This window comes from Megalobrama amblycephala, linkage group LG20, assembly GCF_018812025.1.
Source record: "Megalobrama amblycephala isolate DHTTF-2021 linkage group LG20, ASM1881202v1, whole genome shotgun sequence".
Taxonomy (NCBI): Eukaryota; Metazoa; Chordata; class Actinopteri; order Cypriniformes; family Xenocyprididae; genus Megalobrama; species Megalobrama amblycephala.
Window position 1 is genome coordinate 24,217,403 of NC_063063.1, and position 15,634 is coordinate 24,233,036.

General features: G+C 36.7%; 2 protein-coding genes across 7 annotated transcripts; one reads left to right on the forward strand and one right to left on the reverse strand.

Annotated features, from left to right (window-relative positions):
* Positions 1–50: 50 nt before the first annotated feature.
* Positions 51–8,935, reverse strand: LOC125255686. Of its 6 annotated transcripts, none has more exons than XM_048171107.1 (3): positions 8,808–8,935; positions 5,698–5,784; positions 51–3,810 (listed from the first exon to the last, which is right to left on the reverse strand). In XM_048171107.1, exon 3 carries the CDS (start codon positions 3,798–3,800, stop codon positions 2,397–2,399), a length of 1,404 nt encoding a protein of 467 aa, XP_048027064.1. In that variant the 5' UTR covers positions 3,801–3,810; positions 5,698–5,784; positions 8,808–8,935; the 3' UTR covers positions 51–2,396. The 6 variants fall into 6 exon arrangements, with proteins under 6 accessions (XP_048027064.1, XP_048027062.1, XP_048027063.1 ...); XM_048171105.1 differs by having other exon boundaries at positions 51–3,813; XM_048171106.1 differs by lacking the exon at positions 8,808–8,935 and having other exon boundaries at positions 5,698–6,695.
* syt15 (synaptotagmin XV) lies at positions 8,852–15,457 on the forward strand. Its single transcript, XM_048171108.1, is given in 9 exon segments — positions 8,852–9,009; positions 10,218–10,407; positions 11,235–11,286; positions 11,289–11,376; positions 11,481–11,776; positions 12,942–13,109; positions 13,234–13,345; positions 13,429–13,608; positions 14,773–15,457. Coding segments are annotated over 9 exon segments (1,242 nt in total). The 5' UTR covers positions 8,852–9,002; the 3' UTR covers positions 14,922–15,457.
* The last annotated feature ends 177 nt before the right edge of the window (positions 15,458–15,634 follow it).

The following is a 15,634-nucleotide window of genomic DNA, read 5'->3' on the forward strand; positions in this document are numbered from 1 at the left end:
TGAGAAATCCCCTTATAGGGCAAATGAATCAAAATAAAAGACACAGAATATTGTTTGCCAAACGTTTTTATTGTTGCTCATACTTTTCAAGACATTCACTATTCTCAATATTAAAACACAGTAGTGTAGTTTTTGCTGTAGAAAGCCTATATAAAGCTTGTTTTCATCATACTGTAAGGTGTTAATCCAGTAATATCTATATTATGTTAAATCACAATGCTCTGGTCAAAAAAAAAAAAAAAAATCAGATTGCTTTGGCAAAGAAAAACAAAAGCAGTTTGTGCAGCACATACTGTTAATTTGGTCAGAGATTTTGGATACACATTTACTTACAATAAGTGCCATGCTATTTAAATGAACACAATCTAAACATTATTGACAGAGATTGCTCTAATTACAATCCCTAACTTTCACAAAATTATGACTGATTCTGTATGTTATTGTTGTGATATAGCACGTGATCATGATATACATAAAAGTCAAAAAAGTAAAACTCTTACACTTAAATGTGAAAAAAAAACAATTAAGCTTGAATATTCTAACATTATAATAAATAAAGCATTTCATGAAAATGAAACACAAAAAAGTATGATTTATGAACATGTAAAATGATGTGAAAATGGCCTTAGTCCTTGCACGGATTCTAAATAGGACACAACCACAAAATATTCTTTATTATTAAATTGTGACATGAAAATAGTGGAAAGAAGTTTTTCAGGTCAGATTTTGGCACCAAATTCCAAGAGTACATGTTTTAATTTATTGAGATCGTCCCTGAGCATAGAACTAGGACTGGGGCTTAGTTTCAGCTCATAGTGTACTATAAAAGTGTGGGAACATTGACCTTGAGTCTATATTTACTAATCATCAGTAGGTCTGATAAGAACCTAGCTTTACACACCCACAAACCTCACGAGCTTTAAAGGTAGGGTAGGCAATGTTTTTCATAAACACTTTCTGCTATACTGATTGAAACTTTCTTCACATCCTGATAGCAATCAACAATAGAAGTGGTCTAAATATTACCAAAAAAAAAAAAACATATATCTGCTGCGGATGTCTCAGGAAAATGTTTGTCCAATCATTGCATTTGGTCTGAATGCAATCATTGGATGTTCTACCTGCCTGTCAATGTATTTTCATACCTCCACACATCCTGCTTACGCAGACATCGTACGTCATCAGTGCGTTTCATGAGGCTATGCAGAGCTGTAGACAGTCACTGAGCGCCACAAACAAACACCAGCCACCTTTTACAATTCCCCCTGAACCAAAACAATGAACTAATGCTGTTACTAATGCGTTCACGCCATAACTACAGTAATTAAGAGATAACAACCTGTGATGTTCTACTCAGAGCAGTTCACATCCTCAGATTTATGTGTTTATATGGCAACACTATCAACGGTGAAATGAAACTGCAGCAGTCAGGTGGTACAAGAGCTCTTTAATGGCGTTCTTGTGACGCTTTGGTGACTCTGCTCTGGCTGTACGCATTCATGTGTTTTGGAGGAGGCGTGGCTTTGTAAAGAGCTCTGAAGGGAGGGTGGGATTTTATGCTTTCAAAGCTAGCTTGCTATTGCTAGCCTCTCCGAAATTGCCTACCCTACCTTTCATATTTTTACCACTGTGGTTTGATTCTGGCCTTGAGCCCACTCTAACGTACCAGGCCAAACCATTACCAATCATCATTTACTTCAAGATAAAAGACAAAAATTTCTTCCATATAGTACTGGTGGCATGTCTTTTACTACAAACGGTTTAACACCATGAATTTGTGAGATCAGAAAACAAAGAGATCTAAATCCATCTTGATCACTGACTAACTAGCACTAGCCTTCAGGTCTTGCTCCAGGGTGCCCTTCAAGGTGTCCTAGAGCTCTGTGAACTTTAATGTACCATTAGCTAATGTTCATTAACCTGCTGTTTGCTTGTTGAAATCCAACAAGTACAACAGACACATTTAGCCTATAATAAAAGTTTTCAAAAATCCTAATACTCAGTGCTCACCAAAATCATCATTTTGGTATTTTTGGCCAAAAAAAAGGACATCCAAAAGATACATTGAAGGTCAAGACAGGGACAAGGCCATGTGTGAAGATAGGTGGAAACACACCATTGTCTGTAAACTTTAAATAGTAGCTCTATGCAACATTATCTTCCAATGTTTCTGTGAACATCACCACTCTACTGATCCAGTAGTGGGGCTTTGATAGCTTCAACTAAGCAGACAAGGCTTTGGAATATTTAGATATATTATTTGAAGGACAATTAGCTTTAGCTAGATGAATATACCATGAGCCATTTTCCATCAATTTCCACCTTGCAGCAAAAGTTGTACCATTTGTTTACCTTACACCTAATCGAGGCACCCACATACCGATAAGGCGGTCGCTTTAGTCTCCCACAGTATTGGGGTTAGAGCAACATGCAGAACTGCGCAGTGTTTTTATAATGCCTTCACTCTTCTTCCGTCGACTGGGCTGCAGTTCCAGGCTGCTGGCATTGTCCGTGGAGTCTTCCGTTTGAGCAGCTGCAGCTGCAGCAGCTGCGGTCTCTTTGATTTGAAGTTCCAGATGCCTTTGGATTGCCAGGCCAAGCTCTTCAGGGTCTACAGCTGCACCATAAACCTCCCAGGTCATACCCTCAGCATCCCATTCCACCTCCTTCACAGGGGTCCTATGACACATGTGCTCCATTGTCAAAGGTGTGTCCGAGGTAGGATCTGCTCTCAAATTAATTTCAGGAAACATGTGAGAAAGAGGGGAAACAAGGGAATCAGAGATGGTCTGAACACCAACATCTCTGAGCTCATGGTCAGATGTCATGGTAGTGGCATCTTTGACTATCCTGTTAAGACTAGTCTGACCTGTCCGGTCTAGTCGAAGGCAGGAGGAGTTCTGCCCCCTTAACTCGGATCCACAGCAACGGCCTGTACTCCGGCTGTCAAGTCTAGTCTCGCTGACAGATGACACAAGTGGTGGAAAACCGAGCAAGCCTGAATGAAGCAGTGATCTTTGTCCTGCACAGGGGCTTCCTGCACAAGGTGGCCGAGATATCAAATGTCCAGGGCATGGAACAATACTGCAAACATTTCTCAAACAGGCAGTGTTCATCATGTGACCAGAACAGGTAGATCTATGGCATGCAGTTAAATGATGGCTTTCACAGTTGCTCTGAGCGTGGTCTTCTGTATTTGCTCCCTGTGGTGTGAAGCTGTTGCCCAGACCTGAAGAATTCATTCTGCAAGCCACTCTGCAACAGCTGCATCCTGTCAGGTTCTCCGCAGGTCCACAACATCGACAACATCCCTCCCTGCAAACAAGTCCCTTCATCCTTAAATCTCTGTTTGTGGATGGTGAGTGTGGAACACACTTCACACCACTATGGACCTGATTTTGCCCAAGGAATAGATCCTGCATTGGAGTCCTTCGGGGTGAGTCCTCCATGACGCTCCAGGATCTTGCAGTTCCTCCATGCCAGATTACAGTCTCAGGAGTGCTGTTACCACTGCGCATGCTCCCCTGTTCATAGTCACAAACATTCACAGGGACTCCAGCCGCTGGTCCACCCAGACTGATAGGCCTTTGAGTGCATGGTGCACTGCTGACGCTCTTGCGCAAATTCTGACGATACCATGCCAGCTCTGTTCGTTGAGGAGGTCCACTCACCATTTCTATCGAGCTTTTGGATAAAGAAATGGATGGCAGCTCATGGTCCTCCACTGTTTCGGCATCAACAGATCCAAGGCTGATGCTTGGGAGGTAGATCTCAGATGTAGGTCGTTGTCCTTCCTCCATAGTGAAATATCTACTGGTAAAGAAAGACAATGATAAACTAAGTATGAAAAGTAGTAGAATTAATAGCAACATTTTAAAATGTATTAATTTACACAATATATTTTAAACAATTATACGTTTCTTTAGATGGTATAGGCACACCAATTCATCCTCTCTTTAGTTGTCTACAAGACAATCCATTGAATTTCTGATGAATTGGCATGCTTTTACGGTAGATAAGATTTCTTTTGTCCTTACTGCACATAGATTAAAGTGAATAGAACAAGTGATGTCTAGGTATCTCTCCCTTGAGTGATTGACCAGATTACAGATGGATAAGCCCAATTTAAGTCTTAAGATCATTAGCTAACACAGGTGAGCTAGCTTCTCTCAGAAGGACATTAATCCACATGGGGCTCCAGCACAATTCCACTACACAAGGTCCAACAAGGATAGGAGGTTGAATGTTGCAAACTGTCCTATACTTTATGGTATATTGGATATATCAAATTATTCTGAGGTCCTTGGATTTCTAGAAACTCTCGAGACCACAGAGTGAATGTGTGTCGGGCCTGTTCATGTTTACATCACACTTTAGCCACTCCAACAGATTTTTTGGGAGACAGTTTTGGGTCTGTCACTCCCTACTGTCAGCACACACATACTGCTGAATCCAAACCACAACACACTCACACTCTAATCTGTGAAGGTTATTCAAGGCACATGTTAATACTGTATGCGACTTCAGAATATAGTTGTTACTTGCTATTGAGGTGCCACTGTTTTAAAGCAACTTGCAGTAGACTAAGTGCAGGGATATTTTCTTTGAAGCAACCAAAGGTTAAGTGCCTCAAGACACTGGCATTTCAGAACTTTCAGGAGTAAACTCAAAAATAAACTTGCAACCTTTGTGTTATCTTCCTGGATACTTAATGATTAGGCCATCTGGGACTACTAGTTGAATCATAACATATAAATCTAACTTCCAAGGATGCCCACACAGAATCTGCCTATGCAAAACTCAGAAGAAAGCTGGAACACGCAACATTCACAAAGTTCAACAAATATCTGATCCCTTGTTTGTTTTTTAAAAGTTGTGGTGAATTTCACTATACTTTCAAGTGTGTAGTAGAATTTTGCTCTGTCTAAAATTCAGATAACATGTTCTCATGAAAAGGTGTTTGATTCTATGGGAACAGAATATCTAAAGCCCATGTGTGCCAAATCCAGTGTTCATCATCCAGCACATAAACTGCAGCAAATCCACAAATATTAATAGATAACTCATAAAATAATAATAATAAAAAAGCAGGCCTACACTCTTTTTGTATCTGCAGGGTGGCAACAAGTTTTCTATACTTCATATTTCAATAATATTAACAATAATAATAAAGCAGACCAGCAAAAAATCTTGAAAATAACCTCTACAAAATGACTTAGCCTCTAGCATAATGACAGATGTTATCTCTCCTCAGTTATCATGGGAAAACAAAATACTTATCTTCCCACTGCATCTAAAAATAACAGACAAGGTGTTCACTGTTAACCCTACTCTTCCACCTCAACACACAGGCTAACCTCCACCCATCCAGACAACCATACATCCGTACTAGCTTCAGAGTGGGACACACATGAAAATATATACACTTGAATGAACCTCTCATCAAGAAAATCAAACAAGAAAGATCTCACCTTTTGGTTTTGCTAGCAAACATACATGGTCCAATCAAGGCCCTGTGTCATCCTTTGTCTTTCCTTCCTTGTCATCTTCACTCCCCCATTTTTAAAGCCTCATTTTACGATTCCTTTCACACCAAGCAGCACTTGCTTTATAAAGACACAGCTGCGGTTTCCCTCATGGCCACAGGTAAGTCAACAACCTCCCTCCCTTCACACATACACATGCACAAGTACATACCTCCCACTTCCTCCTCTCGTCTCCTTCCCCTCTGTCCAGACAGCTCCCGCCTCTTTCACTTCTTTCCTCTCCTCCACTCGCTCCGCTCTAAGTGAACAGGACAGAGTGGGTGTATTGCTGGATTATCAGTTGTTGTCAGCTGATTACACACCACACGCTCCCTCTCTGAGAGGAAATCCATGCTGGAGGGGGGAGGAGGTGCAAAGACACACAGACAGAAATGGTGGGAAGACAAGGAGCGCTGTATGCCCAATGGAGGAAGGCACAATTGTGTGAAAGTGTGTGTATGCGGTGAGGGATGGGGTTTAGAGGAGGAACAGGTAGATTCTATTGAGTTGTTAGAAAAGGAAATCAGATATCCTTCTGAATCAATACAATAAATACACTTTCTTACACATAACATGTTCATTCTCACACACTCGTAGCTCCTGCCTCTTACTCATCCAGTCTCTCTTCCTGTTGCTATAGAAACAGCCATGCTCAATAGGAGCCTGATGAATTTTCATCATGCCTTTTTTTTTTTTTTTTTTAAGTTGTCATGGGAACAATGAAAACAGTCTCTTTGAAAGAAGGGCTTGTAATGCTGGGAAACCATTATGATATATGTCTGTGACTCATCTTTCTGATTCACCTGTCCATATTCTTGTCATTGCAATCTCACAGATCACCTATTCCATAATAATTCTGAGGTAAAACAAAATCCTGACATGCTGTTTTTTTGTATAAACATGCTGAGGTTACATTTTAAATCACACCTTCAACAAATCTGAATGTTTTTTTCCCTCTCTTTATGGAGACCCTTGGAACCTGTTGCAGTAACGACATTTTGTTGGCATAATAACACAGATGCTGTCTGTTTGTTGTTACTTTGAATCAGTTTTGTCAGGTGTATTTCTACTGGCAATATAAACCCTTTATGACAAAAAGCCTGACCTTAATTTAATGTTAAATTAGGCATGTGATTTCAGTAAACGAGGCTTGGTTACGTCATAAGTGTTTCGAAATGTTTCGAAATTTCAGTGGTTCACGTGACTTTGGCTGTTTGATACACTGATTCGAAACAAAAGATTCGTAAAGCTTCGAAGCTTCATGAAGCAGTGTTTTGAAATCGCCCATCACTAGATATTGTTGAATAAAGTCGTTATTTTGGTTTTTTTTGGTGCACAAAAAGTATTAGCGTCGCTTCATAACATTAAAGGTACCATCGAACATTTTTTACAAGATGTAATATAAGCCTAAGGTGTCCCCTGAATGTGTCTGTGAAATTGCAGCTCAAAATACCCCATAGATTTTTTTAAATTAATTTTTTAACTGCCTATTTTGAGGCATAATTAGAAATGCGCCGATTCAGGCTGCGGCCCCTTTAATTGCTCGCGCTCTCCGCCCCCTCCTGAGCTCTCGACTATATCATTGCATAAACAAAGTTCACACAGCTAATATAACCCTCAAAATGGATCTTTACAAAGTGTTCGTCATGCAGCATGTCTAATCGTGTAAGTATAGTATTTATTTGGATGTTTACATTTGATTCTGAATGAGTTTGATAGTGCTCCGTGGCTAACGGCTAATGCTACACTGTTGGAGAGATTTATAAAGAATGAAGTTGTGTTTATGAATTATACAGACTGCAAGTGTTTAATAATGAAAATAGCGACGGCTCTTGTCTCCGTGAATACAGTAATAAACTATGGTAACTTTAACCATATTTAACAGTACATTAGCAACATGCTAACGAAACATTTACAATTTACAAATATCACTAAAAATATCATGATATCATGGATCATGTCAGTTATTATCGCTCCATCTGGCATTTTTCGCTGTTGTCCTTGCTTGCTTACCTAGTCTGATGATTCAGCTGTGCACAGATCCAGACGTTCCAGCCATCGGATTTTATCAAAAAATACCTTAATTTGTGTTCTTACAGTTCTTACAGGTGTGGAACGACATGAGGGTGAATAATTATTGACAGAATTTTCATTTTTGGGTGAACTAACCCTTTAAGTTCGGTTAATTTGTTTGCAAACTGCAAGTTTACTAAATCCATTTGTTGGGACTACATAACAAATTTTTGTTGACATAAACTGAAACTGGTCTGGGTTCCCAGCATGCTTTGCATGGGACTAGATAACGTATATATGGCTGTGTCTGAAATCGCATACTCTCTTGAGTAGGTATTATTTTGAATAACACGCTAAAAAAAGTACATACTATATAGTATGAATGTGATCTGGACGTACTACATACACCATGCTGTCATTATCATGTGACCTACCAGTGTCAGTTGCGTCACTTCACTGCCATTCACAAATCCTCTCCCATGGCCTCATGGGATAGTAAAGTGCCCATTGTATTCACACTTCAGAATTTCACCAGAAATAGTCATCTGGGTACTACTTTTATAAATTCCAACATACATCTTTTGTCACTGTTTTTCACCTACTATATAGTATGGAAGTATGCTATTTCGGACACAGCCTATATGTTAGAGTAGTGCTAACATACACTAATACTAGCAAGTAGTTAATAGCCAAGATCAAACATTATATATTCACTTGAACACATTACATTTTATTGGAATTTACTCAATTAAATTAGTTTTCTGATATGTATGATATCTGAGACGAGTTTACAACAAGTAACAGGTGTTATTTGCAATCAAATGTCTTGAAACTCCATGTAAGTTAACCACATTTAGAGGGTATTGTGGGAACAGCAGATGTGTTGCCTGATCACAGCCTTGATAAACTTTCCCTGTTGTCCATGAGTTATTCATTAACGCTTAGTGAATGCAAACTAGGCTGCTGCGGACCATAACATTCAATCTGTAGTTATTAAACCACAGTCTATGAGCCCTGTGGTGACTCCATAAAGTAATAGTAGTAAGAAGCATCATCCATATGTTAAATTAAAAATTTTAGGACTAGCTTTCAACAATAGCTCTTGTTGTTGGAAGTCCATTTAGCTTGCTATTTGCCCATAAATAGTCACAGTTTGTATGCTCACTGCACTGCATCAAGGTTTTGTGTTTGTTTGGAAATAAATACTGCAACTGGCAGAGCACATATCAGTCACCTGCGTGAGCCAGTGTACGGTGTTGATTAACTAACCTGGGAAGCCTCAGGGGGACTGTAGTACCCAGCTGTAGGGTGACCAGGCTGTCAGAAGCCACAGCTTACTCTCAGTGGGACATCAGGAAGAGTGCCAATGAGATGGCCTCTGGGCAAAATGGGAAACCGCTGATTGGTGATTCACACTAACTGGACTGGAGAGAGCAAGTCACTTTATTTAGACTGTGGCCATCCATGGCTGGTGAGTAGAGGATTATTGGAAACAGTTGTACAAACCGTATACTTAAGACCTATTTTACACAGATATAATATTATGTGATAGTGGAACATTGTTTGTTTTACCAGGCTGCAAATATTTGATCAGTGCTCAATCAGCTTATGTGACTTAAAATAAATTGTGCCAGACACGTTATGTACTATGTGTGTTAGTTGCACCGAAGCTTTCTTTACCAGACATGAGGGTCTTGTGCTGTCATAGCGACGTGTATTTCTGTTCGTGATAATGTGATATGCCATTAGACACTGCTGAACATATGGTTGACCCCCTGTACACTAATAATCTTCATGTGCAATTGAACAATTATTGACCAGTGAGGCGAAGTGCCCTTAGAATGTGCAATAACAGTACACTGCTAAACACACATAAATGAATATATAAGTTAATTCTTAAACGGATAGTTCCACTCAAAAATGAAAATGCTGTCATCATTTGAACACACACACAAAAATGATGTTTTAAAGAACTGATTTGTCCTACACTAAAAAGTCAGTGGGGTCCAAAACAACATCAGACCCCACTGACTTTCATTGAATGGACAAAAAAACAGTGAAAATATCTTCTTATATGTTCCACAGAAGAAAGTCATACAGATTTGGAATGACATGAGGGTGAGTAAATGATGACAGAATTTTCATTTTGGGTGAACTGTCTCTTTAAGACTTGCTGTGCATACATTTAAATTGGATTTGTAGCACTGATTACATTTAAAAAGCAATCAAATAAGCTTAACATTATAGTATTATTTTATGAAAAAACATCATTTAAATATATATATGAAGAAAGTTTTAATTTTAATTTCTGAACAATTTAACTGTATTAAATCAACTACTATACCTGTGACAAAGTTCTGTTTCACGCGCACTGGATTCCTTAAGGTGGCTGCAGTAACTCCCTTTTAGTAAAGGACAAAGGTGGTTTTTCTAGAAATATTGTGTTTCTTGAGCAGCAGAAACACAATGTGCTCCACCTCTTGCATGCAGGTCTCCACTAAAGTGTGTTGACACAAGATACTTGACACGTCTATTTAAAAGGCATGAGAGAAAGAGACTGTCCAATGGTGTCACACAGCAGGTTTAGTTAATGCAAAGCCATGTTCTCTGTTGTATGAAACACTGAGTAAAAGGGGAGGGTGACCGGCAGCTGAGTTTATTCTGTGTCTATGCTATTAGATCCACTTGTAGCACTGGCTTGTGGACTGTCTGCAGCATTTCTGTTCCTGTTGCTGTTTGGCCTATCAGTCTATCTACTGTGGAGGAAGAGACGAACTCAAACGCTCTACAGGGGACTGATACCTACCACCCCCACAATCCCAAGATGCACCGCTCCAGTGCTTCAGACATCACAGAGCAGCAGCTATGGGTAAATAACAGTTGTTGCTTGTCTATAAATGCCAATAATATAAGATTTTTACTGTATCATTGCAATGTAAGGTGAACCAAATATTATTTTATTGTTAAAATGTATTTATTTATTTATATTTTCTAATAAAATTAATATTATTACTGTAATTATTATTATTTATTGATTTCTATTATTTGTACTATTATCTTTTTTATTATTGTAGTAGTATTAATTATATTTTATTTAATATTTCATTTACTTATTTTTTTATTCAATTGTTATATATACATTATATGCATATTATGCATTATTTATAAAAATATCATTAAGAAATATAAATAAACATAAGTAAATAAACATAATTGAATAATAATAAAGTACATTAAAAGTAATAATAAGTAAATATAAATAAAATACAATAAATGGAAAATAAATGTTTGTATATGTATGTATATATATATATATATATATATATATATATATATATATACACACAACAATTTTATATATATATTAATCGCAATTAATCAAATATATATATTAGTGCTGTCAATTTGATTAATTGTGATTAATCGCATCTAACATTAAAGTTTGTTTACATAATATATGTGTGTATATATATTATTACATTCATATATTATATATGTCTCTGTTTGTGTGTGTACATATATATACATACACACATGTATAATATATTATATATAAACATAATAATATATATATTATATATGATACGATAATAATAGATGTGATTAATCGCAATTAATCGATTTGACAGCACTAATATATACACACACACATACATGTATATATATATATATTATATTATCTTTGAACTTTCACAGCTCAGGTGATGTTCCTTTCGTCGTGCCTCCTCAATTCAAAAGAACATCCAATTAAATGAGGGGAAAGAGGGAAGAGAGTATGCTGAGGAATGGGAACTCCATCCGGATCTGCACACGCAGCGAGGCTCTCTAACAGTAGGGAGTATGTCAGGACTGGAGTAAAGGCATTTAACATCTGAAATGATGATACAAAGAAAGTATATAGGAGAATCTTTTGACTGTCTCTTGCTCTATGTGCTTCTTGAGGTTGGTTTCCCCTGGGCAGCTTAAGGCCAGACCTGTACCAGCTCCCAGAGGAACCCAGTGAATGGGCCCTTCCCAGTGGCTCAGCTGTTCGTCTGTGGTTCGCTCTGCGGTACCAGCAGGAGAGAGAGCAGCTGGTGGTGTCTCTGCTCCGAGCTGCTAACCTGCCTGTTTGGTGCCAGAGTAATGCCACACTGGTCAAACTGCAGCTGTTGCCGTCTGATGACCGGCGACACCGCCAGGCCAAAGCACGACGGAAAGGATGTCATCCGCAGTTCAACGACACCTTTGTGTTTCAGGTAGAGAGTCTCTTCTGATAAACATCAGCAATCTAAGATGGGTACAACAGCAAAATCTTCCTCATTCTATGAAGATTCAAGCGCTTTGGACTAATGTTTCACGATTTGTTTGTGGATTCATTTTCAAAAATATTTTTGTTCTAAATAATGGAGAAAAGTCTTGAAAATAGAGAAGACATTTCACAGTTGATGTCTCCATCTATTGGTCATTGCTAGCAGGTTGCCAGAGTCACTATAAAGCGCTTAGAGGAATGCTCTGGGTTTAATACAAATTAAGCTGTTGATTTTACCGCACACATTAATTAACTTAATCCCCAATTTGTTAAAATAAATAAATAATAAATAAATCCAAAAGTTTGGAGGTGATAAGATAAGCCTTTATGTATAGTGCCTTTTAAACGTATTTATAATGTAAGTTATAATGCATTAAATCTTTTCATAAATAATTGTAACCAAAGTTAAAATGGATTATAATATTCAGAGATTCCTGGTTACATTTGAAATTGGATGTTTGTTACATATTTTAATGCATGATACTTTCTAAAGGCGTAACAAAGTATAACTTTCGTTACAATAATTCATGAGACAATACAACGCATTATAAGGTGCATTACAAAGCATACTTAAGGCATTAAAATAACCTACTTTTATAATGCATTATATATAAAGGCTTTAAGTAAAGTGTTACCAGATTTTTTAAATGTTTTTGAAAGAAAATATTAAAACAGCCTCAACAAGGCTACATTTATTTAATTGAAGAAAAAACACAATATTATGAAATAATATTACAATTTAAAATACGTTTTTTTTCATATATTTTAAAATGCAATTTATTTCTGAATTTTCGGCATCTTCAGTGTCACACGGTCCTTCAGAAATCATTCGAACATGCTGATTTTGTGCTCAAATAATATTTCATATTATTATCAATGTTGAAAACAGTTGTGCTGCTTAATATTTTTGTGGAAACTGTGATACTTTTTTCAGGATTCTTTGATGGATAGAAAGTTCAAAAGAACAGCATTTATTTGAAATAGAAAGCTTTTGTAACATTATAAACTCACTTTTTCCTCAATTTAATACATCCTTGCTGAATAATTAAAAAACTTTTGGATGGTACTAGTCAAAATAAGGCCTGTAACCTGATTTATATGCTTTGTAACAGGTATCTAATAGCTGTGTTGACCAGTGCTCTCTGAACATGAGCATGTACACTGTGGACCAGAAGAAGCACCATCTACTGGGTCAAGTTCTGATTCCCCTCAGACATTCTGAACTAAAGGAGGCAGCAGGCAAAGTGCAATGGAGGGATCTGGACAATGAAAGTGATCAAGTATGATACTTTAGGGGATCTTAGGATATGAAAGGGATAGTTCACCCAAAAATGAAAATTCTGTCATCATTTACTCACCCTCAAGTTGTTCTAAACCTGTATGAGTTTTTTTCTTCTGTTCTAGCCCCTCTCAAAAAATGGTGACATCCAGGTGTCTTTGAACTACAATCAGTCCCTACACCGCCTCACTGTGGTTGTTTTACGAGCACGAGGGTTGCAGTGTTCCAGTGATGCAGGTGAGAAACAGAGCAATAAAGATTACAGTGCTATTACAAGAAGTCTCGGCACCTTTAACTCATGTGTAAAATGAATGGTACAGGTGTGTGTGCCCAGGTCTCTCTGAAGATACATACTCAGGTGGTGAGAAACAAGTGGACCACTGTGGCAAAAGGAAACAATCCATCCTTTAATGAGAGGCTTACCTTCAGACTCCTCCCCATGCAGCTGGACACAGCCTGTCTGACCCTACAGCTCCAGCAGCCTAGCACAGCGGAACCTGGTAACTGTCAATCAATCATTTCCACTACTCTCCTGCACTATTATTAATACATAATGCAAAACAAGGGCGTTATATTCATTTATATTATTTTTTATAATTTATTATTAATAAAATAATTTTATATTTTATATCAATTATATTAATTAGCATAATATAATTTATATATTTATATATTTTTAAATAGAAATATTGGGGGAACAGATGAAAATATTTGGAAATGAAACACCATGCTGTTAACTAAAACTACTAAAACTATTAGAAAGGTTTTAAAAACAAAAAAACTAAATTGAAATAAAGCTGAAATAAAATGTAAATATTTGATGAAAAACATTAGATAAACATTAGATGAAGCACTAAAATTACTAACTGGATGTAAATAAGTACTAAAACTGAACAATAAATAAAAACTGAAATAAAAAATAAACTAAACCTAAATAGTAATATTTTGAAAAAAAAAATGAAAATAAAAGGTAATTCAAATTATTAATAAAAAACTATAATATTATATAAATAACACTAAAATAACAATATTGATATCAAACAATATTGGTTACAACAAAGAACAATGTACATTTTAGAAATATTTAAAACAAATAAATGTTGTGATGTAAAATAAATAACATTTAAAATTCGACACTATTTTTCGGTCACTAATTAAAAATATTTGCGCTAATCATATTCATCACTCAGACTGTTATACTGATAATATATGTGACCCTAGACCACAAAACCAGTCATAAGAGTCATTTATACATCACATGAAAGCTGAATAAATACGCTTTCAATTGATGTATGGTTTGTTTGGATAGGACAATCTGGAATCTGAGGGTGAAAATCGCCTTTAAAGTTGTCCAAATGAAGTCCTTAGCAATGCATATTACTTAAAAAATAAATTTTTGATATATTTACAATAGGATATTTACAAAATATCTTCATGGAACATGATCTTTACTTAATATCCTAATGATTTTTGGCATAAATTAAAAATCGATAATTTTAACCCATACATTGTATTGTTGGCTATTGCCACAAATATACCTGTGTGACTTATGACTGGTTTTGTGGTCCAGGGTCACATATGTGATTGGAAATTAATACATTACAGCTAAATTTCTGTCAGCTGTGTATCTTTACTCAGTCCCTGTATTTTGTCTTTAATGGCAGTGTCGTTGGGGATTGTGGTCATTGGGCCGTTCATGTATGCGAGGGGCAGAGAGCTGGAACACTGGAACGACATGGTCAGCAAACCACAGGAGCTGGTCAGGCAATGGCACCCACTGGGATCCGCTGACACAGTACAGGGCCCTCACTGAACAACATGCAACAAACTCAATGTAACCTCCATCTCTTTGAAAAGAACGCTTGACTTTTTCATGTATTTAAGGTGGAATTGTTTTTTCAGAACAAAGCTGATGACAAAAAATCAAACGGAATTAAACAAAGTTAAAAGAAAAGGTTTATTGATAGAATACATTTGTCAATGAGGTTTGCTTGTAATTACATCATTTAAAAATAATAAGTCACATCAGAACAATTGTGTGACTTAATGCAGGAGGTAAAATACAGTCCAGTTGTACCACAGGGTTCCCACAATTTTACACTTTTGACCCATGAATTTCCATTACCCTTCAAGTTGTTTGTGATTAATGGATAAGGATTTTGTTTAAAATATAATTTGGATTCGGACTGATTTGCATTCAGCCATCCATTCTCCAAAGCTCTTGTAGGGTCACAGGGATTGCTATTGAATCGCTCAGACCAGTTTGGTTTGATTGATTCATTAAAAAGAGCCAATTCAATAGAATGATTCACTTACAAACTGGACATAGATTATCATTCAAAAGATTGGGGTCAGTATTTTTTTTTTTTTTTTTTTTTTTTAGGAATTAATACTTTTAGCCAATGATGCATTAAATTTATAATGTTACAAAAGATTTCTATTTCAAATAAATGTTGTTCTTTCGAACTTTCTATTAATCAAAAAATCCTAAAAAAATTTATTTCAACACTGATAATAATAAGAAAT